The 26033-nt window shown below is 45.8% G+C and overlaps 1 protein-coding gene across 3 annotated transcripts in view; it reads right to left on the reverse strand.

Moving 5' to 3' along the window:
* Positions 1-5849: 5849 nt before the first annotated feature.
* Positions 5850-26033, reverse strand: part of LOC140200571 (glutamate receptor 1-like) — a 205162-nt gene continuing 184978 nt past the window's right edge. For all 3 annotated transcript variants that reach the window (XM_072264087.1, XM_072264086.1, XM_072264085.1), the window contains 2 exons: positions 22930-23064; positions 5850-6910 (listed from right to left, as the gene is read on the reverse strand). In XM_072264087.1, coding sequence (XP_072120188.1) covers positions 6746-6910; positions 22930-23064 — 300 coding nt within the window. In that variant the 3' untranslated portion in view covers positions 5850-6745. The remainder of the gene's footprint in view (positions 6911-22929; positions 23065-26033) is intronic.

The following is a 26033-nucleotide window of genomic DNA, read 5'->3' on the forward strand; positions in this document are numbered from 1 at the left end:
GGATATACTTAAGGTGAGTTAAGGAGTGAGGGATTGGCACACAGATCACACACAGAGCAGTCTCAGTGAGTTGTGAATGTGTATAATGTGCTCAGGTGTAGGGCTGAGGAATTGACAGTCAGCACACTCACAGAAAAGACTCAGTGAGTTCCTGTAAAATTCTACATGTGGCTGAGGGGCAGGAGTGAGGGATTGGCACACAGATCACACACAGAGCAGTCTCAGTGAGTTGTGAATGTGTATAATGTGCTCAGGTGTAGGGCTGAGGAATTGACAGTCAGATCACTCACAGAAAAGACTCAGTGAGTTCCTGTAAAATTCTACATGTGTCTGAGGGGCAGGAGTGAGGGATTGACAGTCAGATCACTCACAGAAGAGACTCAGTGAGTTCATGTAAAATTCTACATGTGTCTGAGGGGCAGGAGTGAGGGATTGAGAGAGCTCACACACAATACAGTCCTAGTGAATTGCTTTGAGTTTGTGGAAGGTACTGAGGTATCGGAGTGAGGGACTGACACACAGTTTCAGTGAGTTTCTGTGAATTTGTACAAGTGCTGAGGTGTAGGAGTGAGTGACAGACAGTGAGTTTCTGTAAAATTCTACATTGTGCACAGGGGTAGGAATGAGGGATTGACAGCTCACACTCAATACAGTCTCATCGAATTCCTGTGAATTTGTACACAGAGCTGGGAGATGCTGAGATGCAGGAGTGAGGAGGTGACTGAGAGCTCACACAATGTGCTGTTTCAGAGAATTGCTCTGAATATGGTGCTTAATTGAGCTGATGTGTAGGAGTGAGGAATTGGCACAGAGCTCACTCACAGTAAGGTCTCGGTGAGTTGCTGTGAATTTGTACACAGCTGGATCGTGCTGAGGTGTAGGAGTGAGGGATTGACAGCTCACACACAGTCCTTTCTCACTGAGTTCCTATGATTTTGAACAAGTTGCTGAGGTGCAGGAGTGGGTGATTGACAGACAGCTCACACACAGAACACAGTCAGTGAGGTTCTGTAAAATTCTACAAGGTGCTGAAGCACAGGAGTGAGGGATTGACAGACAGTGCTGAAGTTGCTGTGAACTCAGACCATGAGTCTGCAAGACATCGGAGCAGAAAGAGGCCATTTGGCCCATCGAGACTGCTCCGCCAGTCAATCACGGCTGATCATTTTTTTGCCCCTTCCTCAGCCCCACTCCCGGCCTTCTCCCTGTATCCTTTGATGCTGAGTCTAATCAAGACATGAGGAAGATACTGTCATGGACAGTGGAATGGCTGACAGGCAGGAGACAGCAAGTGGGAATAAAGGGGGCTGTTTCTGGTTTACTGCCAGTGACTAGTGCTGTTCCTCAGGGGTCAGTACTGCGACCGCTGCTTTTTTCAATGATTTGGATGATGGAATTGATGGCTTTGTGGCAAAGTTTGTGGATGATACGAAGATAGGTGGAGGGCTAGGTAGTTCTGAGGAAGCAATGCGATTGCAGCAGGAATTAGACAAATTGTAAGAGTGGGGAAAAATAAGTGGCAGATGGAATACAGTGTTGGGGAAATGTATGATAATGCACTTTGGTAAAAGGGAACAATAGTGCGGACTATTATCCAAATGGGGAGATTTAAACATCGGAGGTGCAGAGGGACTTGAGAGTTCTCGTGGAAGACTCCCAGAAGGTAAAATTACAGATTGATTTTGTGGTAAAGACAGCAAATGCAATGTTTGCATTTATTTCAAGGGGAATATAATTTAAAAGCAAGGAGATAATACTGAGCCTTTATGAAACACTAGTCAGGCCACACTTGGAGTATTGTCAACAGTTTTGGGCTCCATATCTCATGAAGGATGTGTTGTCATTAGAGAGAGTCCACAGGAGGTTCACGGGGATGATTCTGGGAACGAAGGGGTTAACATATGATGAGCATTTGTCAGCCTTGGGCCTGTATTCACTGGAATTTAGAAGGATGCAGAAGGAGGGGGATCTCTTTGAAACCTACCAAATGATGAAAGGACTAGATAGGGTAGATATGGAGAGGATGTTTCTCACGTACGGATGCGAGACGCAGACACTCACCAAGACGATGCGAAAGTCTCTAGTTGGTTGCTATACACGAATGCTCCGGATGGCTCTTGATGTGAGTTGGCAACAGCACATGACGAACGTTGAGCTCTATAACAACCTACAGATGCTCACCACTAAAATTGAGGCGAGAAGACTGCGATTAGTGGGGCACTGTCTACGCCACCCCGAGCTACCTGTCAGCCTAGTCATCCTATGGGAGCCCAAGCATGGGAGGATGAACCCTGGGCGCCCTCCCAAGACTATGGTCAACACGCTCCTAGAAGACAGCGGCGTGGCTAATGTAAATGAACTGAACAGACTGATGAGGGAGAGGGAGAAGTGGAGAGTCCGTCATCATGCCTGACGCCGGCCCCCTAGCCTGAGTCGATGTAGTATTAGTAGGAGAGGATGTTTCCTATGGTGGGGGTATCAAGAACTAGAGGGTACAGCCTCAGAATTGAGGGGCAACCCTTTAGATCAGAGGAATTTTTATAACCAGAGGGTAGTGAATTCTCTGCCACAGACTGTGGTGGAGGCCAAGTCCATGTGTATATTTAAGGTAGAGGTTGATAGTTTCCTGATCAGTCAGGACATCAAAGGATTTGGCGAGAAAGCAGGTGTATGGGGTTGAGTGGGATCCAGGATTAGCCATGTGCAATGGTGGAGCAGACTCGATGGGCTGAATGGCCTTATTCTGCTTCTATGTCTTTTGGTGTTGTGGTCTAAGAACCTATCAATCTCTGCCTTAAACACCCAGCAACCTGACCTCACAGCTGCCTGTGGTAATTAATGCCACAAATTCACCACTCTGTGGCTAAAGAAATTTCTTCACAGCTCTGTTTGAAATGGACGCCCCTGTATTCTGAGGCTGTGCCCTCTTGTCCCAGTCTCCCCCACCATGGGAAACGTCCTTTCTACATCTACTCTGTTTAGGCTTTTCAAAAGGTTTCTATGAGATCCCCCCTCATCCTTCTAAATTCTGCAAGTACAGTCCAGTGCTATCAAATTTCCCTTGTGTGATAGCGCTTTCATTCCTGGAATCATCCTTGTGAACCTCCTCTCAACCCTCTCCAGTGCCAGCACATCATTTCTTAAATGAGAAGCCCAAACCTGTTCACAATACTCAAGGTGAGGCCTCACCAGCACCTCATAAAGCCTCAGCGTCACATCCCGCTCTTGTATTCTAGACCTCTTGAGATGAATGCTAACATTGCACTTGCCTTCACAAACAAGTGAGAATCTGCAGATACTGTATTTCATTTCCACATTCTCCTAATCTGTTCAAGTCCTTCTACATCCTACTTGTTTCCTCAACACTACCTGCTCCTCCACCAATCTTTGTAACATCTGCAAACTTGGTAACAAAGCCATCTATTCCATTATCTAAATCATTTGATATACAGTATAAAAAGACATTGTCCCAACACTGACCCCTGTCAAACACCACTAGTCACTGGCAGCCAAGCAGAAAGGGATCCTTTTACTCCCACTCACTGCTTCTTACCAATCAACCAATGCTCTAACCGTGCTAGCAACTTTCCTGTAATATCCCGGACTCTTTCATTCCTGGAATCATTCTCATGAATCTTCTGTGAACCCTCTCCAATGTCAATGTATCCTTTCTAAAATAAGGAGCCCAAAACTGCACACAATACTCCAAGTGTGGTCTCACGAGTGCCTTATAGAGCCTCAACATCACATCCCTGCTCTTATATTCCATACCTCGAGAAATGAATGCCAACATTGCATTCGCCTTCTGCACCACCGACTCAACCTGGAGGTTAACCTTTAGGGTATCCTGCACAAGGACTCCCAAGTCCCTTTGCATCTCTGCATTTTGAATTCTCTCCTCATCTAAATAATAGTCTGCCCATTTATTTCTGTGAATTTGTATACGGCGCTGGATTGTGCTGAGATGTAGGAGTGAAGGTTTGGCAGATAGCTCACACACACAAAAATCTCAGCGGGTTCCTGTGAATTTGTAGAAGATGCTGAGAAGTAGGAGTGACCAATTGGTGCACAGTGCACACACAGTAGTCTCAATAAGTTTCATAGAAAAACATTGAAACATAGAAATCTGCAGCACATTACAGGCCCTTCAGCCCACAATGTTGTGGCAACCATGAAACCTACTCTGGAAACTTACTAAAATTTCCCTACCGCATAGCCCTCTATTTTTCTAAGCTCCATGTACCTATAACTAAGAGGCTCTTAAAATACCCTATTGTTCCACCTCTACCACCTTTGCCAGCAGTGCATTCCACACACCCACCGTCTGTGTGAAAAACTTACCTCTGACATCCCCCTTGTACCTACTTCCAAGCACCTTAAAACTGTGCCCCCTCACGTTAGCCATTTCAGCCCTGGGGAAAAGCCTCTGGCTATCTGCACAATCAATACCCCTCATCATCTTATACACCTCTATCAGGTCACCTCTCACCCTCCGTCACTCCAAGGAGAAAAGGCCAAGTACACTCAACCTATTCTCATAAGGTACACCCTCCAATCCTGGCAACATCCTTGTAAATCTCCTGTGCACGCTCTCTATGGTATCCACATCCTCCCTGTAATGAGATGACCAGAACTGAACACAGTACTCCAAGTGGGGTCTAACTAAGGTCTTATATAGCTGTAACATTACCTCACGGCTCTTGAGCTCAGTCCCATGGTTGACGAAGGGCAACATACCATATGTGCTCTTAACAACACTGTCAACCTGCCCAGCAGCTCTGAGTGTTCTGTCGACATAGACCTGTGAGTTTCTGTGAACTTTTACAAGGTAGTAAGGTATAGGAGTGAGAGATTAACAGAAAGCTCTGTTTCCATCGAACTCAATATATAAGTTTGCTGATGACACAACAATTGTAGGCCGTATCTCGGGAAATGATGAGTTTGAGTACAGAGAGGAAATTAAGAACCTGGTGGCATGGTGTGAAGACAATAACCTATCCCTCAACGTCAGCAAGACGGAGGAATTGGTTGTTGACTTCAGAAGGAGTAGCGGACCGCACGACCCAATTTACATCGGTGGCGTGCAAGTGGAACCAGGTCAAAAGCTTTAAGTTCCTCGGGGTCGATATCACAAATGACCTGACTTGGTCCAACCAAGCAGAGTCCACTGCCAAGAAGGCCCACCAGCGCCTTTACTTCCTGAGGAAGCTAAAGAAATTTGGCCTGTCCCCTAAAACCCTCACTAATTTTTATAGATGCAGCGTAGAAAGCATTCTTCTAGGGTGCATCACAACCTGGTACGGAAGTTGTCCTGTCTAAGACCGGAAGAAGCTGCAGAAGATCATGAACACAACCCAGCACATCACACAGACCAATCTTCCGTCCGTGGACTCACTTTACACCGCACGCTGTTGGAGCAGTGCTGCCAGGATAATCAAGGACACGACCCACCCAGCCAACACACTTTTTGTCCCTCTTCCCTCTGGGAGAAGGCTCAGGAGCTTGAAAACTCGTATGGCCAGATTTGGGAACAGCTTCTTTCCAACTGTGATAAGACTGCTGAACGGATCCTGACCCGGATCTGGGCCATACCCTCCAAATATCCGGACCTGCCTCTCGGTTTTTTTGCACTACCTTACTTTCCCTTTTCTATTTTCTATTTATGAGTTATAATTTAAATTTTTAATATTTACTATTGATTTGTACTCCAGGGAGTGCAAAGCGCAGAATCAAATATAGCTGTGATGATTGTACGCTCTAGTATCAATTGTTTGGTGACAATAAAGTAAAGCTCACACACAGTGCTGTCTTTATCTTATTAAACTTTGTAAAATTTATCATCTGTTTGTCTTAAGACATGGAAAGAGGCAGCAGTAATGTATATTTAGTTTAATGTTCTTGTACAAACAATTATATAAAACGGTTTTAACCCACTCCTGAGTGCAGCTGAGGGCATCCAGTACTTGATGACTGTTGTCCAGCTTGGGTCCCTGGGTTTGTGAACAGATGATTAACTATTCAATGAGGCTCTAGAATTACAGAAACAAGCACCAACAATGATAAGCTGAAGAGGCCGATGCATACACGATACACAGCATGTAACAGCGAAGAGCAAATATCTAACGGGTTCCCGCACAGGGCAACAGAATATTGTGTCATTACCTCTGATAGAAACTTAAAACATGTTTTTGCCTCTTTATGCTGATCGGAAATCAGCATCAGAAGTTACTTGAAAGAAACAATGACCGTAGAAACTGTGTTTAATATTTCAAAGGCAGGGTTTGTATTTTCTTGAGTTTCTGGCGATGGGGGAGTTTCCCCCGTGCCTCTCTCTGTAGGTACTCCATCGCACAATGGCCCCTGTCCGGAGCTTACCACCAAATCTGCCTCTTTGCTTTGGCCGTGTCGATGTCCCACGGGCAATGTCAGAGTCCTTGAGAAGAAGGTGAGTGACGAGGCTGTGATGGGCCCAGTGGGAGGCAGCATGGAGTGAGAGAGTTTCCTATCAGAAATACTAAACACCTGCCGAGCGGTAAGACCCAAGCACAATGAACAGACACCCTTCCGTCCCACGCTGAGTACCTCCATCCAGAGACTTTGCTTTCGCCCTGTCTCCTCATTATTGCAGCTTTACAATATTTTGCAACAACTTGCACATTTCCCAGGATGAAGTTAGTTATCAAAAGTTCCTGTGACGAGTTTGACTAGTTCTCTGAGTTGTGCTGGGCTTGTCTGCATCACTGCGTTACGAGATCCCAGTCGCACCGAGACTGGCGCCGCTCGAGTGACTCATGCGGGGCAGGGTATGGGCAGTCTTGGTGTAATCGTGGGTCACAATTCGGCCATTTTCACCTGTTCCTCCCAGCGCTGGAACCCGGTCCGACGCTCTCATGGCTGCGCTTATCGAGAGCTGCAGAGACAAAACAGGAATTGGTCAATGATTGACAGTCCCACGGTAATGTCATCTCGACAACAGACGATCACCAGTGAGGCTGCCCCCTCCTTCCTCAGCACCACTCTTTGCAAAATCAAAAGGGATATTGTGTCAGAGGGATAGGAATGGAGGCAGAAGGTGAGGCGTGGCTCTGCTGGTGAAGAATGGCATCAAATCAGTAGAAAGAGGAGTCATAGGATCAGAAGATATTGAATCCTAGTGGACTGAGTTAAGAAACTGGAAAGGTAAAAGGACCCTGACGGCAGTTACTGTATATACATAAGCTAGGATCTGGACCACAGATTACAACAGGAAATAGAAAAGGCGTGTCAAAAGGGCAATGTAATGATAGTCATGGGAGTTTCAACTTGCAGGTCGATTGGGAAAATCAGATTGGTAATGGATCTCAAGAGGGTGAGTTTGCTTAATGCCCATGGCTTTTTAGAGCAGTTTGTCATTGAGCCTACTAGGGGATCAGCTATACTGGATTGGGTGTTATGTAATGAACCAGAGGTGATTAGGGAGCTTATGGTAAAAATCTTAGGAGGCAGTGATCACAATATGATTGAGTTCAACTTGAAATTTGATAGGGAAATAGTAAAGACTGATGTAGCAGTATTTCAGTGGAGTAAGGGAAATTACAGTGGTATGAGGGAGCAGTTGGCCAAAGTAAATTGGAAGGAGCTGCTGGCAGGGATTTCAGCAGAGCAGCAATCACTTGAGTAACTGGGAAAAATGAGGAAGGTGCAGGATAAATGCATTCCAAAAATGAAGATGGGAAATGGCAAAATGGTACAACTGTGGCTGACAAGGGAAGTCAAAGCTAATGTAAAATCAAAATAGAGCAAATATTAGCAGGAAGCTAGGATTGGGAAGCTTTTGAAAACCTACAGAGACCAATTTAAAGAATCATTAGGAAGAAAAGATGAAATATAAAAGCAAGCTAGCAAGCAATATCAAAGTGGATAGTAAAAGCTTTTTTAAGTTTGGAAAAAAATAAAGGAGAGCTGAGGGTGGATATAGGACTGATAGAAAATGAGTCCAGAGAAATAATAATGTGGGACAAGGAGATGACAGATGTACTAAATGAGTATTTGTATCAGTTTTCACTGTGGAAGACACTAGCAGTGTGCCAGATGTTGAAGGGTGTGAGGGAAGAGAAGTGAATGCAGTTGCTATTACTTGGGAGAAGGTGTTCAAAAAACTGAAAGACCTAAAGGTGCATATGTCACCCGGACCAGATGAACTGCACCCTATCTAAGTTCTGACAGAGGTAGCAGTAGAGATTATGGAGGCATTAGTAATGATCTTTCAAAAAATCACTGGACTCAGGCAAAGTGCCAGAGGACTGGAAAATTGCAAATGTCACTCCACTCTGTAAGAAAGGAGGAAGATAGCAGAAAGGAGATTATAGACCAGTTAGCCTGACCTCGGTGGTTGGGAAGATGTTGGAGTCAATTATTAAGTAAGAGCTTATGGAGTAGTTGGCAATACAGGAGAAGTTAGCACAAAGTCAGCATGGTTTCCTTCAAGGAAAATCTTGCCTGATGAACCTTTTGGAATTCTTTGAGGGGACTACAGGTAGGATAGATAAAGGGGTTGCAGTGGATCTTGTATATTTGGACTTTCAGAAGGCCTTTGACAAGGTGCTACACACGAGGCTGCTTACCAAGTTAAGAGCCCACGATATCACAGGAACGTTACTGGCATGGTTAGAGCATTGGCTGATTGGTAGGAGGCAGTGAGTGTGAATAAAAGGATCCTTTTCTGGCTGGCTGCCAGTAACTAGTGGTGTTCCGCAGGGGCCGGTGTTGGGACTGCTTTTTTTTATGCTGTATATCAATGATTTAGATGATGGAATAGATGGCTTTGTTGCTAAGTTTACAGATGATATGCAGAATGCTGGAGGGGGAGATAGTGTTGAGGAAACAGGTAGGCTGCAGAAGGACAGACAGATTTGGAGAATGGGCAAGAAAGTGGCAAATGAAATACAATGTTGGAAAATGCATGTCCATGCACTTTATTAAAAGAAATAAATGTGCAAACTATTTCCTAAATCCAAAACTCTGAGAGGCAAAGGGACTTGGGAGTCCTTGTGCAGAACACCATAAAGGTGAACTTGCAGGCTGAGTCGGTGGTGAAGGAGGCAAATGCAATGGTAGCATTCATTTCAAGAGATCTAGGATACAAGAGCAGGGATGTGATGCTGAGGCTTCATAAGACACTGGTGAGTCCTCACCTTGGGTACTGTGAACAGTTTTGGGCTGGCATTGGAGAGGTTTCAGAGGAGGTTCACTAGGATGATTCTGTGAATGAAAGATTTATCATACGAGGAATATTTGATATCCCTGGAACAGTACTTGCTGAAATTTAGAAGGATGAGTGTGGATCTCATTGAAACCTTTCATATTTTGAAAGGCCTAGACAGAGTAGATGTGGAAAAGATGTTTTCCATGGTGGGAGAGTTTAGGACAAGAAGGCACAGATTCAGGATAGAGGAGCACCCATTTAAAACAGAGATGCGGAGAAATTTCTTTAGCCAGAGGTTGGAGAATTTGTGGAATTTATTACCACAGGCAGCTGTGGAGGCCAGGTTGTTGGGTGTATTTAAGGCAGAGCTTGATAGGTTTTTGATTGGACACAACACTAAAGATTACGGGGAGAAGGCCGGGGAGTGGGGCTGAGGAGGGGAAAATGGATCAGCCATTATTGAATGGTGGAGCAGACTCAATGGGCCAAATGGCCTAATTCTGCTCCTAAGTCTTAAGGTCTTAAACTCCACCCCCTCATCTCAAAGCAATGCCCCCTACTCCTTGACATTTCCACCCTTCGATATGCAGGTAGATTGGGAAAATTTGTTTGGCGCTGGATCCCAAGAGAGGGAATTTATAGAAGGCCTGCAAGATAGTTTTTTAGAGCAGCCCACTAGGGAATGACAATTCTGGATTGGGTGTTCTGTAATGACCCAGATTTGATTAGAAGGCTTCAGGTAAAGCTTCAGAGGAAGTGATAGAACTCACCCTGCAGTTTGAGGAGCAGTTAAAATCAGATGTACCAGTATTACAGTGGAGTAAAGGGAATTACAGAGGCATGAGTGAGGAGCTGGCCAAAGATGACTGGAAGGGATAACTCAAACAACAGGAATTCTGCAGATGCTGGAAATTCAAGCAACACACATCAAAGTTGCTGGTGAACGCAGCAGGCCAGGCAGCATCTCTAGGAAGAGGTACAGTCGACGTTTCAGGCTGAGGCCCTTTTGACAGTCCTGACGAAGGGTCTCGGCCTGAAACGTCGACTGTACCTCTTCCTGGAGATGCTGCCTGGCCTGCTGCGTTCACTAGCAACTTGGATGTGTGTTGCCTGGAAGGGGTAACTAGCAGGAATGATAGCAGAAGAGCAATGGTTGGCGTTTCTGGGGCTATTCAGAAGGTGCAGGGTATGTACATCCTGAAAATGAAGATGTATTTTAAAGGGAGGATGAGGCAACCATGGTGGCAAGGGAAGTCAAAGACAGCAGAAAGGCAGAAGAGAGGGAGAGGATTAGGAAGCTTTTAAAAAACCAACAGATGGCAACTAAAAGAGTCAAAAGGAGAAAAGAATGAAATATGAAAGAAATCTAACCAATAATATGAAAGAGGGTACAAAATGATTTTTCAGATATAGTGTCTATAAAAAATATTCATCCCCCCATTGGAAGTTTTCATGTTTTATTTCTTTACAGCACTGAATCACAGTGGATTTAATTTGGCTTTATTGACATTGATCAACAGAAAAAGACTCTTTTGTGTCAAAGTGAAAACAGATCACTACAGAGTGATCTAAATTAATTATAATTATGAAACACAAAATGATTAATTCCATAAGTGTTCATCCCCCTTTAATATGACACACCAAACAATCGCTGGTGCAGCCAAATTGTTTTAGAAGTCACATAATTAGATAAATGGAGATCACCTGTTAAATGGTGTAAAAATTGACTGTATCTGGAAGGTCCAACTGCTGGTGAGTCAGTATCCCGGCAAAAACTACACCATGAAGACAAAAGAACACTCCAAGCAACTCCATGAAAAGGTTATTGGAAAGCACAAGTCAGGAGATCGATACAAGAAGATTTCCAAGTCGCTGAGTATCCCTTGGAGTACAATTAAGTCAATCATCTAGAAACGGAAAAGAATATGGCAACAGCCGTAAATCTGCCTAGAGCAGGCTGGTGTTAAAAACTGAGTGACCGTGCAAGAAGGGGACTAGTGAGGGAGGCCACCAAGAGACCTATGACAACTCTGGAGGAGTTACAAGCTTCAGTGGCCGTGATGGGCGAGACCGTGCATACAACAACTGTTGCCCGGGTGCTTCACCAGTTACAGCTTTATTGCAGAGTGGAAAAGAGAAAGCAACTGTTGAAAAAAAATTCTCATAAAATCTTGGCTAGAATTTGCCAGAAGACTCTGAAGTCAGTTGGAAGAAACGTTCTATGGTCTGATGAAACCAAAATTGAGCTTTTTGGCCATCAGACCAAACACCACACATCATCAAAAACACACCATCCCTACCGTGAAACATGATGGTGCTTCATTGCAGCAGGCCCTGGAAGGCTTGTGAAGGTAGAGGGTAAAATGAATGCAGCAAAATACAGGGAAATCCTGGAGGAAAACCTGATGCTGACTGCAAGAGAACTGCGACTTGGGAGAAGATCAGTTTTCCAGTAAGAAAATGACCCCAAGCTGAAAGCCAAAACTACACAGGTATGGCTTAAAAACAACAAAGTTAATGTCCTGGAGTGGCCAAGTCAGAGTCCAGACCTCAACTCAACGTGGCTGGAATTGATCTCCATGCAATCTGACAAAGCCTGAGTGGTCTTGCAAAGAAAAATGCAGAAAAATTTCAGTGACCAGGTGTGCAAAGCTGATAGAGACCTATCCACACAGACTGAAGGCTGTAATTGCTGCCAAAGGTGCATCTACTAAATACTGACTTGAAGAGGGTGAACATTTATGCAATCAATTATTTTGTGTTTTATAATTGTAAATAATTTAGATCTCTTTGTAGAGATCTGTTTTCACTTTGACACACAAGTCTTTTTTTCTGCTGATTAGTGTCAAAAGAGCTAAATTAAATCCACTGTGGTTCAATGTAAAACAATAAAACATGTAAACTGCCAAGGGAGATAAATACTTTCTATAGACACTGTAGAAGGAGAGATCAGAGTGGATATTAGACCGCTGGAAAATGACACAGGAAAGGTAGTAATGGGGCGGGGGGTTATTCTTCACTGTGGAAGGCACTAGCAGAATACCAGAAATGTGATGATGTCTGAGAGCAGAAATGCGTGTAGAAGAGATGTTTGGGAAGCTGAAAAGGTAGATAAGTCACCTGGGACATATGGACTATACCACAAGGTTCTGGAGGAGGTAGTTGGAGAGACCATGGAGACATTAATAATCATCGTTCAAGATTTACCAGATTCTAGAATGCCTGCATAATGAGATAAGAGCCCATGGTATGACAGGAAAGGTACTAGTATGGATAGAAGAATGGCTGACTGGCTGGAGGCAAAGAATGGGAATAAAGGGAGCCTTTTCTGGTTGGTTGCTGGAGACTAGTGGTGTGCCGTAAGGTTGGTTTTGGGACCGCTTCTTTTCACATTGCATGTCAATGATTTGGATGAAGAAACTGATGGCTTTGTGGCCGTTTCTGGATGCTATAAAGATAGGTGGAAGGGAAGGCAGTGTTTAAGAAGCAGGATGTCTGCAGAAAGAATTAGGCAGATTGGGTGAATGGGCAAAGAAGTAATAGTTAGAATATAATGTGAAGAAGTATGTAGGAGCATAAGACCATAAGACATAGGACCAGAATTAAGCCACTCAGCCCATTAAGTCTGTTCCACCATTCAATCATGGCTGATCCCGGATCCCACTCAACCCCATACACCTGCCTTCTTGCCATATCCTTTGATGTCCTGACGAATCAGAAAATGATCAACTTCCGCTTTAAATATACCCACAGACTTGGCCTCCACCACAGTCTGTGGCAGAGCATCCCACAGATTCATTACTCTCTGGCTAAAAAAGCTCCTCTTTACCTCTGCTCTAAAAGATCGCACCTCATTTCTGAGAATGTGCCCTCTAGTTTTCGATACCCCCACCACAGGTAACATCCTCTCCACATCCACCCTATCTAGTACTTTCAAATTCGGTAGGATTCAATGAGACCCCCTCGCATTCTTCTAAATTCCAGTCAGTACAGGCCCAAAGCTGTCAAATACTCCTCATATGTTAACCCCTTCATTCTCAGAATCATCCTCGAAAACCTCCTCTGGACTCTCTCCAAGTCATTAAAGCATGGAATCATTCTAGGTCATGAATTTAGCTGAAGGAATAGAGGCATGGACTATTATCTAAATGGGGAGAAAATTCAAAAATCAGAGGTACAAAGGGACTTGGGAGCCCTCATGCATGATTCCCTGAATGTTCACTTGCAGGTTGAATCAGTGGTAAGCGAGGCAAAAACAATGTTAGCATTCATTTTGAGAAGTCTAGGGTATAAAAGCAAGCATTTCTGAGGCTTTATAAGGGATTGGTCAGACTGCACTTGGAGTATTATGAGCAGTTTTGGGCCCCTTTTCTAAGAAAAGATGTGCTGGCATTGGAAAGGGTCCAGAGGAGTTTCACAAGAATGATCCCAGGAATGGAAGTGTTAATACATGAGGAGCATTTGATTGTGTTGAGCATGTACTTGTTGGAGTTTAGAAACTCGACTTCATAAGGACCTAGCAGATTAGGAGAATGGGCAAAGAACCAGCAGGTGAAATACAGTGTCAGGAAGTATATGGTCGTGCACTTTGGTAGAAGAAATAAAAGTGTAAAGTATTTTCTAAATAGGGAGAAAGTTCAAAAATCTGAGGTGCAAAGGGACTTGGGAGTCCTCGTGCAAGGTCCCCTGAAGGCCAACTTGCAGGTTGAGTCAGTGGTGAAGAAGGCAAATGCAATTTTAGCTTTTATTTTGAGAAGACTGGAATATAAAGGCAAGGATGTAAGTTTAAGGCTTAATAATGCACTGGTAAGGTCTCAAGAAGTATTGTGAGCAGTTGTGAGCCCCTCATCCAAGAAAGGATATGCTGACATTGGAGAGGATTCAGAAAAGGTTCAGGAGAATTATTCCGGGAATGAAAGGGTTAACATATGATGAGCATTTGATGGCTCTGAGCCTGTACTGCTGGAATTCAGAAGAATGAGGAGGATCTCATTGAAACCTATCGAATGTGGAAAAGTCTCGATCGAGTGAATGTGGAGAGAATGAGTGTTGGACCAGAGGGCAGGCCAGAGTAGGAAGGTGTTAGTTTAAAATGGAGATGGGGAAGAATTTCTTTAGCCAGGGGTGTGGAATTTGTTGCCACAGACAGCTGTGGAGGCCAAGTCATTGGGTATGCTTTAGAAACATAGAAAAACTACAGCACAATACAGGCCTTCAGTCCACAATGCTGAGCTCCATGTACTCATCCGGGAGCCTCTTAAAAGACCCTATTGTATCCGCCTCCATCACCATCGCCAGCAGCCCATTCCACGCACTCACCACTCTGTGTAAAAAAACCTTACCCCTGACATCTCCTCTGTACCTACTTCCAAGCACCTTAAAACTGTGTCCTCCCGTGATAGCCATCTCAGCCCTGGGAAAAAGCTTCTGACTATCCACACAATCAATGCCTCTCATCAGCTTATACATATTTTATACATCTTACAGTACATTAAGATGGAGCTTGATAGGTTTTTGATTAGTCAGGGCATGAATGGTTACAGGGTGAAGGCAGGAGAATGGGGTTGAGAGGGATAATAAATCAACCATGATCAAATGGAGGAGCAGACTCGATGGGCCAAATGGCCTAATTCTGCTCCTATGTCTTATGGTCTTAAGTGCAGTTTGACCAATGCCTTATAAAGCGTCAGTGTTACATCCTCGCTTTTACGTTCTAGTCCTCTCGAAATGAACATTGTATTTACCCTCCTTACCACTGACTCAACCTGCAAATTAACCTTTAGGGTATCCTGCATGAGGACTTCCAAGTCCCTTTGCAGCTCAGATTTCTGAATTTTCTTCCCATTTAGAAAATTGACTCCTTCTACCAAAGTGCTTGACCATACACCTCCTGACACTGTATTTCTTTGCCCATTCCCCTAAGCTGTTCAAGTCCTCCTGTAGCCTCCTAGTTTTCTCAACACTACTTGTTTCTCCACCAATCTTTATATATCTGCAACCATGGCCACAAAGCTATCAATTCCATCATCCAAATTATTGACACATAATGTGGAAAAAGCAATACCAACACCACCCTTTGTGGAACACCACTTCTCACTGGAACCAACCAGTAAAACTTACTTTATACCTACTTTTTGCCTCCTGCCAGTCAGCAAGGCAACATGCTAATGTCTACTTGTAGTGGGATTGAATGCCATAGTTGTGATGATATGCTGATGGGCCATAGTGACTGAATCATTTCCTGAGATTCGTACCTTTGAGCGGAAGATCCAACAAAAGATCGATGATTTGGCCCAGTACATCACGGGTAAAGCCCTCCCAACCTTTGCGCACATCTACATGAAACATTGCCGTAGAAAACAGCATCCATCAACAAAGATCCTCACCACCCAGGCCATACTCTTTTCTCACTGCTGCCATCAGGTGGAAGGTACAGGAGCCTCAGGACTCACACCACCAGGTTCAAGAACAGTTACTATCCCTCAATCATCAGGCCCTTGAACAAAAGAGGATAGCTATACTTGTTCTATTTCTGGTGTCATGAACCCTGCGATGGGTTAAAAAGAACCAGCAGAAATGGAACACCTCTGAAGTCTGGTTTACTATAAATTAAGACTATATTTATTACTACTACGAATTAATGTCATTAAACCGGATAATACGATACAGGTTATAAACTGTTATATATATATGTCCGTAAATGTGTGTGTGGATACAAAAATAAATAATAATCCAGGAGGTAGATATCAGTCTTATGGTGTCAGGTAAGTTTAAGCAGTTCAGTTCACTTTGTGTTGCGTCGAGTTGAATTGATGGAGAGAGGGAGAGAGTTAATTGAGTTGATGTTCAAGTTGGCAGCTTTAGTTGTTCTTGCTTCCGAAGTCTTCAGAGTCACTTGGTGTGACCCACACACAGACTCAGATAGACAGAGCCCCTTCTAGGGAACGGTTTACTAACCCACGGCACGGGTTCACCAACAGCAGACCCCCACAGGCAAGCTCTTACCCGCACTGGTAATCATGGATCGAAATTAACCGGTCCATCGCCTCCACCCTCGTGGTGGTCTTAAACTCCACCAGCGGTTTCTCGGGTAGCTTCCTCAGTTCTCCCATGTCGCGTCTCCTCTGCCTTATCAGACAAAAGGATCAACTTTTATAATCCATCCAAAATTCCAACTGTCCATTAGCTCAACCGCTCTGAGCTGTTACCATGGTGACCTCCCAGCTCGTGTCTCAGCTGGCGCCATACTGTCTCTCTCTCAAGGCCACAATTAAGTGTTATCAAAACAAAGTCAGAGTCCTCTCTCTCTTTTAATTGCCTCCTTGTTCATTAGACTGCTGAATTTTCAAGCAGTTTCTCACCTGCGTGACACTGGTGTTCCCTCAACCAATGATCTCACTTTAAGGATTCTTTATCTTGTTATTTCATGCTCTCGTTACATTGCTATTTATGATATTTGCATTTTGCACATTCTTTTTGTCTTCTGTGCTCTTGCTCTTCTATTGATCCTGTTTACAGTTACTATTCTATTGATTTGCTGAGTATGCCCGCAGGGAAAGGAATCTCAGGGTTGTATGTGGTGACGTGTATGTACTGTGAAAAAAAATTTACTTTGAACATTGAATGCCATAGCTGTAATGATATGCTGATGGGCCACAGTGACAGGATCATTTCCCCAGGATCCATACCTTCATATAAATACCATAGTTGTGATGATGTGCTGATGAGCCATAGTGACTGAATCATCTCCTGGGGACTCATACCTTCATATGTTTTGTGTGGCTCAGCTATCGCAGAATCTAATATTGTATCTTATTTACTACTTCATCCTGAATGTGAGTCGCTGGGCGGCAAAATGTGGGCCTGAAGCATGTCACTGGCCAACATGGTCGAGGCCCGGAGCCTTTCAAAGCAGCAATGCCTGGATTCCAGAGTGAGGTACAATGTGGTGTTTAGACAACTTAAACAACGGCCCAGATCGGAGGCGAGAGCCAATTTTGCTCACTCTCCGCGATCTTCACTCCTCTCACCAGGGTGCGCAGCCTTTCGCTGTTCCGTTGTTTGGTCAATTTAAATGCTGGCCCGGAGACTGTAAGGACAGGATGTTGGCCGATTTTGCACGTTCTCTGCGATGGTCATTTTCAAGGTGCTGAGGTAATCAAGACTGCCCCAGCTGCTGTGCACCATTCCCGCTTATATGATGAACTGATCAGCGTCGCTTTGGACCTGCTCTAGCCTGCTCCAGGGTTCGGATCTGAGGACTCATTTTTGGTTCGGAATGTTGTTGTTCGCTTCAACTGTTCGCATGATTTCTATTTTTTTCCTTTCTCTTGTGTGTCGAGTGTTGGTCTTTTTATTTATTTTTCTTTAAATTGGGTTCTTTTGAGTTTCTTGCTTTGTGGCTCCCTGTGAGCATGCAAATCTCAAGGTTGTGTAATTTATACATTCTTTGATAATCAATGTACTTGAATCTTGAATGCCAAGTAACTGAAGCTTCGTGACCAGCTTCCTGTGTGGGATTTCGTCAAAGTGAATGTTGTCCGCTTTCTGCCCATAGTCCTCCATGTACCTTCTGAAGTGCCCCATCAATGTTGCAACTGTATTTGCCTTAATCACTTCCTCCAGCAGCTCATTCCAGAACTCATCACCTCTGTGTAAACAATTTGTCTCTCCTTCAAATGATCAAACTTCGTCTGGAATCAGAGACCTGTTGCAGCACCTAAGGCTGTTCAGCACTTGCTAACCTCTGTGAGGTTGATGCAGTCAGTCTCATCAGCCTTGTTCATTTTCCCTTCCCCCTTTGGAAGGTCTCTCCGGACACTGCACTTCCAGCCAGTGTGTTCCCGAAAGAAAGCAACTCACTGTACTGGGATTGAATTGAATTGATCTTATTTCTTATATCCTTCACATACAAAAAGCTTTACGTTAAGTCTCTGTCAAAATATGCAATGTGCAATTTATAGTAATTTGTAATAAACAGTACGTACAAATTTAAAGGCGTCCATTAGTCTTGCGAGACCGTGGATCTGCACCTGGAAAGTCTTCACTCTCCAGGGCGCAGGCCTGGGCAAGGTTGTATGGAAGACCAGCAGTTGCCCATGCTACAAGTCTCCCCTCTCCACGACACCAATGTTGTCCAAGGGAAGGACATTAGGACCCATACAGCTTGGCACCAGTGTCGTCGCAGAGCAATGTGTGATTAAGTGCCTTGCTCAAGGACACAACACGTTCCCTCGGCTGGGGCTCGAACTCACGACCTTCAGGTCGCTAGTCCAATGCCTTAAACACTTGGCCACGTGCCCACACTATGTACAACAGGACAGTTAATATAGCATAGAAATATAATGTATCAACGTGAATTAATCAGTCTGATGGCCTGGTGGAAGAAGCTGTCCCGGAGCCTGTTGACCCTGGCTTTAATGCTGTGGCACCGTTTCCCAGATTGTAGCAGCTGGAACAGTTTGTGGTTGGGGTGACTTGGGTCTCCGATGATCCTTCGGGCTCTTTTTATGCGCCTGTCAATGTCCTGAATAGCGAGAAGCTCACATCTACAGATCTGCTGGGCTGTCCACACCACTCTCTGCAGAATCCTGTGATTGAGGGAAGTACAGTTCCCATACCAGGCAGTGATGCAGTCAGTCAGGATGCTGTCAATTATGCCCCTGTAGCAAGTCCCTAGGATTTAGGGACTCATGCCAAACTTCTTCAACCTTCCGAGGTGAAAGAGGCACTATTGTGCCTTTTTCACCACGCATTCAGTATGTACAGACCACGTGAGATCCTTGGTGATGTGTATGCCAAAGAACTTAAAGCTGTTCACCCTCTCAACCCCAGATCCATTGATGTCAATAGGGGTTAGCCTGTCTCTATTCCTCCTGTAGTCCACAATCAGCTCCTTTGTTTTTGCAACATTGAGGGAGAGTTTGTTTTCTTGATACCACTGTGTGAGGGTGATGACTTCTCTGTAGGCTGCCTTATTATTTGAGATTAAGCCAACCAATGTAGTATCATCAGCAAATTTAATTAGCAGATTGGAGCTGTGAGTATCGACACAGTCATAGATACACAGAGAGTAAAGGAGGGGGCTTAGGACACAGCCCAGAGGGGCTCCTGTGTTGAGGGTCAGAGGAGCAGAGGTGAGGGGAGCCCACTCTTACTACCTGCTGGCGATCTGACAGGAAGTCCAGGATCCAGCTGCACAAGGCGGGGTGAAGGCAGAAGTCTCTGAGCTTCTTGTCAAGCCTGGAGGGAACTATGGTGTTGAATGCTGAACTGTAGTCCAAGAACAGCATTCTCACGTAAGCATCCTTCTTCTCCAGATGTGTAAGGATGGTGTGTAGAGCTGTGACTACTGCGTCATCTGTTGATTGGTTGTGTCAGTACGTAAATTATAGGGGTCCAGTGTGGGTGGTAGCAGGCTGCAGATGTAGTTCTTGACCAGCCTCTCAAAGCATTTGCTTATTATTGAGGTGAGTGTGACAGAACGCCAATTTGTTCAGACATGTTACCTTGGTCTTTTTAGGTACAGGAACAATGGTGGATGTTTTGAAGCAGGAGGGCACTCTACACTGGGAGAGGGAGAGATTAAAAATTTCTGTAAACACACCTGCCAGTTGTGCTGTGCATATTCCTGAGTACCTGTCCTGGGATGCCGTCCGGTCCCGCAGCCTTGCGACTGTCCACTCGTTGGAAACACCTGCATAATTCAGCCTCAGAGATGACCAAGGTGCAGGTCACTTCAGCAGCTCTCCTCAGGGGCTCAGTGTTGGCGACATTGAACCGAGCGTAAAAAAGATTTAGCTCATCTGGGAGAGAGGCTGCGCTGTTGGCAGCAGCACTGAGTTTAGCTTTGAAGTCTGTGATGGTGTGCAGACCTTGCCATAAGCTGCTTGTGTTGTTGGTGGAGAGTTGTGTCTGGATCTTGTCCCTCTGTTGTTGTTTCGCTGCCTTGATGACTTTGTGCAGCTCGTAGCTGCATTTCTTGAGTTCCCGTTGGTTACTGGCAACATAAGCTCTCTCTTGCGTGGTAAGGGTAGCATGCACGGAACTGCTGATCCATGGTTTCTGGTTTGGATAGACCCTGACCGATTTTTGGGGGCAGCATCCTCAATGAACTTTCGGATGAAGCTCGTGACCCCATCCGTGAACTTGGAGACATCCTCAACATGAAAGACATTCCAGTTGACGTCATCAATTGGTGACCAATGATGGACTGTTTTAACTATGGCCGCCTCTTGTTTCAGCTTCTGCCTGTACATCGGCAGAAGCAAGATGGAGGAGTGATCTGACTGCCCAAACAGTGGACGGAGGAGCACTTCATAAGTGTTGTGGAAGGGAGAGTAGCAGTGGTCAGGTATGCTATCTCCCTGTGTGCTCACCTGGATGTGTTGACAAAACTTTGGAGAGGCTTTCTAGACAGCGACACTCTATTAATGTCTCTGGCGACGATGAAGGCAGCCTCTGGTTGTACAGTCTGCAAGGTGCTAATGATCTCATGCAGTTCGTTGAGAGCCAGGTCAGTATCAGCCTATAATATACATAGCTGTGATAATAACAGCCGTGAACTCCCTCGGCAGCCAGAAAGGCCTACACAGCAGCACAAGATACTCCAGATCTGGAGAACAAAAGGATTTGAGGGCATGCACATTCTAGGGTTTGCACCAACAATTATTGACCATGAAGCATACCTCACCTTTACTCTTCCCAGTGAGGTTTTTAGACCTGTCCGCCTGGAACAGGGAGAACCCAGAGGGTTCGATGGCGTCTCCTCTGTCAACCAGGTCTCCACGAAGCACGAAATGTTACATTCCTTTGTTTCCCGCTGGTAGGAGATTCTGTCTCTCAGTTCGCACAGCTTATTGTCCAGGGACTGAATATTAGCCAGGAGTTTGCTAGGGAGCATATAGAACTTAGAGCATAGAGCATAGAATATTACAGCCCAGTGCAGGCTCTTTGGTTCACAATGTTCTTCCAAACTTTTAACCTACTCTAAGATCGATTTAACCCTTCCTTTCTATGCAGCCCTCAATTTTTCTAGGGAAAAAAGCACTGGCTGTCTACTCTCTTTATCTCTCTTAGAATTATAAATATCCCTATCAAGCCCCCTCTCATCCTCTACTCTAAACAGAAAAGCCCCAGTTCGCTCAACCTATCCTCATAACACATGCTCTCCAATCCAGGCAGCATCCTGTCAAATCTCTTCTGTGCCTTCTCTAAAGCTTTCATATCCTTCCTATAATGAGGCAACCAGAGAGAGAGGCTGGGTTCCACCGTGGATGTTGCATTCAGTTGTCTGCGTGATACGCAAGCCAGGGCAGTATGATATGGAGAGCAAGCTGTTGCCTGTGTAGCAGGCTCCCCCTCTCTATGGAGCTGATGAATCTAAAGCAACGGCAGAGACCGATACGGTTTGGCCCCAGCGGTGTTGCAGGAGTTGGTAGTCAGCATTGAATGCTTTAGAGGCTCCAGCTGTGGATTTTTCCTTGTGGTTTACTTCTGAAGCCTTACCTATGAGTGGGTATAGCCACAAGGCAGTGGGAGTTTGAGATCAGAGTTTTTCTTCTCCTGGATAAGCTGCCAACCACGGCCGATGAGCCCCATCTGCCTGAAGTGACTGGTTTTAAGGTGCCAGTAACCCACCTTTGCCCTTTAGAAGCATAGAAAACCAATAGCACAACACAGGCCCTTCGGCCCACAATGCTGTGCTGAACATGTACTTACTTTAGAAATTATGTAGGGTTACCCATAGCCCCCTATTTTTCTAAGCTCCATGTACCTATCCAGGAGTCTCTTAAAAGACCCTATCGTATCCGAATCCACCACAGTCACCGGCAGCCCATTCTATGCACTCACTATTCTCTGCATAAAAAAACTTACCCCTGACATCCCCTCTGTACCTACTTCCAAGCAGCTTAAAACTGTGCCCCCTTGTTTTAGCCATTTCAGCCCTGGGAAAAAGCCTCTGACTATCCGCACGATCAATGCCTCTCATCATCTTATACACCTCTGTCAGGTCACCTCTCATCCTCCATCGCTCCAAGGAGAAAATGCCAAGTTCACTCAACCTATTCTCATAAGGCATGTTCCCCAATCCAGGCAACATCCTTGTTTCCACATCCTTCCTGTAGTGAGGTGACCAGAACTGAGCACAGTACTCTAAGTGGGGTCTGACCAGGCTTCTATCAGTAGAAATAGTCCTGTTGGGCTTAATAGCTAAGCCACATGTGAAGGCCAGGAACTGGACTTGGTTGAAAGAAGGTTAATCGAGACACATGCCATTGGGAGCATTTAATAGGAAGTGCGAGACTGTCCCACCCTGGCTATAACAACCCTGAGGAACTATGACGTGACCATAACCAAACACAATACTGCAATACTTTTCATAAAGTTTCTGTTTAATAAAAAAAACTTTTCACACATTCCCTGTTCAGATGCAAAGGCAGAATTTGATTAGAATGGGGGACAACCTGGGCATGAAGGGGCAACCCTTTAACTCTGGGCTGGGTTAGGATGGTGGTGAGGGGGTGTACTGATGTTGGGACATGTAGACCTGTTGTAAGTGGTGCCAGCAGCCACAACTTGGGCATGAAGTAATGGTTGAAGTTAAGAGGTACCCATGCACTACACTTTTCTCACAATTTGCCACTGTGCCGTTCCCTGCCCAGTGCTATGAGCATATTAACTGCTTTCCCAGGCGCTTGACCCTATGGGTTAGAAGGGATCCTGTGCTGTGAAGAGTTGGTCACCTTCATTCTTGCTGCTTCAGTCCTGGACTTGTAACAGAATTCCACCAGAGCAACGAGCATCGCCAGGCCCAGTCCGCCAATCAGGATGTAGAAAACTCCTGCCACGTTGCTGAGACTCAGGGCACTTGTCTTGTCCTGGCAGAGGGAGAGGCACAAACTGGCTCAGAACACTCACTGGCATAGTAGCACAGCCCAGTTACAGTGCAGACACCGAGTCACAGCGTAAAGCAGGAAGAGGAGTGCAGAGTGACAGAAAGGAACCAGGGATGTGAGACAAATTACACCCCTTCCTGTGCCATCACCGATTTGCAAACATTCAACCTTTGTCCCCGACCTTTGTCACAACCTGTGACTCAGCACCAATACAAATGGGTTTCACAGGGGAAACAGTGGCACTCACCCTCCAGAAACTGCCCTGGGCATGTTCAGCACTCACCCATGGACAGCACCAAAGTGGGCTCTTTCATTACCCACCCACAATGTCCAGTACCCATGACCTACTGCAGTACCCATTTAGCACACACTGTTGTTGACAGCACAGACTGGGCACAGACAGGCCTCTTCCTCACTCTCCTCCTCTCTTGTGGATAACATCCTGACAGAAGACTCCATTCCTCGGAGGCTCAGTTTTCCTGTCATTGGTCACCCTTGGGTGGATGGTTGCTGGGTGAGTGGCCTTACTACACACCAGAGACATCAAAGGGACAGTCTATAAGTCTGCCCTAGAATGAAGTCAGGACGAGAACAGCACAGCTATGAGCTCAGGGCTAGGTGTAGTCTGTAGGTCTCCCACCCATGGGTAGAGGCACGTTGGCAGCGGAAGGGTTAAATATCCACTCATCTATCACATCATTGCCATCAATGGCTCAGTTTATTAGAGAGAATCTGCCCTAATCATGTCTTCCCTCCATAGGGAGGCGCGGGGTTCCCCTCCTGACTATCAGTCTGTGCATGAACTCACAGTGGTGGGAACACCAGATTCGGAATTCCCTGGTTCGGAGTCGCTGGGACACGTGGACTACTGGACAACCAAGGATCTGGGGTTGAACGTCTTGAGCAACATCCATGAGCTGTGCTTCGTACAGAGAGGCAGAAAGCAGTCTGCCTTAGAAACAACTCCCCACCTGCTCTCCACCCTCCCCATCATTTCCATCTTCCCTGTCTGAGGGACAGCCCACAGACTGGAAGAACTGACCACCCCTGGAGGCTGTAGGACTGGGAGTGAGACCCAATGCCACTTCTTTGTGGTGGATGGACACTGAGACCAAACGTCTTGGTGGATCTAACATCAACAGGGGCAGCAGAGATATTGCTGGACTTTGGTGAGAGTGGGAGCCCAAACCAACTAACTTTCACCAAAGCCTTGCCCTGTCACTACAGGAGAGTAAGAGAAGCAGGCAGTCAGAGTGGTTCCCCCAACCCTCCCACCTGTCTCCCTTACCCGTCCTCCCACCACTCCCAACTCTCCATTGTGCAGTACCTTGGACAGTAAGTTATATACGTCTCCCAGCCAGTGGGGAAGTTACAGGCATGGAGTCTTTCTCAGTAACAGGGGCCGCTGAGAGAAGGTTCTGGAATCATGCGGAATTCGAAAGGGCAAGAGTGGGCGCAACTGGTGTTCAGGGGACACCAATGAATTGCCTGAACGTGCAGGGGTCATTGTCTTTTTTAGTGGCATACTTCCAATATTTATTGGTTAACAAATAAATATTGGGAATGGGGAGAGAATGAAGTGGGAGGGTAATGAGGGCAGGGGGATGCAGTGACTGGAGGGACATGATGGGAGGGGGAGGGAAGGAGTGAAAGAGAATGCAGAGAGAGAGATTGGGTAGAGTGAGTGATCAGTGGGGGTTGTGGCTCAGGAGGGGAGATAACAGAGGTAAAGGGTATAGACGGAGGGAGATCTGAATGGAAGCAGAGAGTGAAATAGAATGGAGAAGGGTAGGTGGAGTTGACAGTGGGGAGAGAGAGGTGGGGATGGGAGGAGATGAAAGAGGAGGATTCAGATGGAGGGAGGGGGATAAAGGGAGGTGTGGATGGGAGAAGATGGGATGGGGGAGGTACGGATGGGAGGAAATGAGATGGAGGGAGATGAGGATGGGGAAGATGGGATAGAGGAAGGTAAGGATGGGAAGAGATGGCATAGAGAAGTTGGGATAGAGGGAGATTCATATGGAGGAAGGGGTTGGGGAGGTGTGGATGGGGAAGATGAGATAGAGGGAGGTGTGGATAGGGAAGATGGGATAGAGGAAAGTGTGGATGGAGGAAGATGGGATAGAGGAAGGTGAGGATGGGAGGAGATGGCATAGAGAGAGGTCTGTATGGGAGAAGATGGGATAGAGGGAGATTCATATGGAGGAAGGGGTTGGGGAGGTGTGGATGGGGAAGATGGGATAGAGGAAAGCATGGATGGAGGAAGATGGGATAGAGGGAGGTGTGGATGGGAAAAGATGGGATAGAGGAAGGTGTGGATGGGAGAAGATGGGACAGAGGGAGGTGTGGATGGGAGAAGATGGGACAGAGGCAGGTGTGGATGGGAGAAGATGGGATAGATTCATATGGAGGAAGGGGTTGGGGAGGTGTGGATGGGGAAGATGGGATAGAGGAAAGCATGGATGGAGGAAGATGGGATAGAGGGAGGTGTGGATGGGAAAAGATGGGATAGAGGAAGGTGTGGATGGGAGAAGATGGGATAGAGGGAGATTCATATGGAGGAATAGGGTTGGGGAAGTGTGGATGGAGGAAGATGGGATAGAGGCAGGTGTGGATGGGAGAAGATGGGATAGAGGGAGATTCATATGGAGGAATAGGGTTGGGGAAGTGTGGATGGAGGAAGATGGGATAGAGGGAGGTGTGGATGGGAAAAGATGGGATAGAGGAAGGTGTGGATGGGAGAAGATGGGACAGAAGCAGGTGTGGATGGGAGAAGATGGGATAGAGGGAGATTCATATGGAGGAATAGGGTTGGAGAAGTGTGGATGGGAGAAGATGGGATAGAGGGAGGTGAGGATAGAAGGAGGTGGAGATGGGTAAGAGGCTGGTGTGAGGCATGACACCAGCACAGAGCAGAGGGGCTGCAGACCCTTGACTCTCTCTGCAATGCG

Source organism: Mobula birostris, chromosome 7 (assembly GCF_030028105.1).
Source record: "Mobula birostris isolate sMobBir1 chromosome 7, sMobBir1.hap1, whole genome shotgun sequence".
NCBI lineage: Eukaryota > Metazoa > Chordata > Chondrichthyes > Myliobatiformes > Myliobatidae > Mobula > Mobula birostris.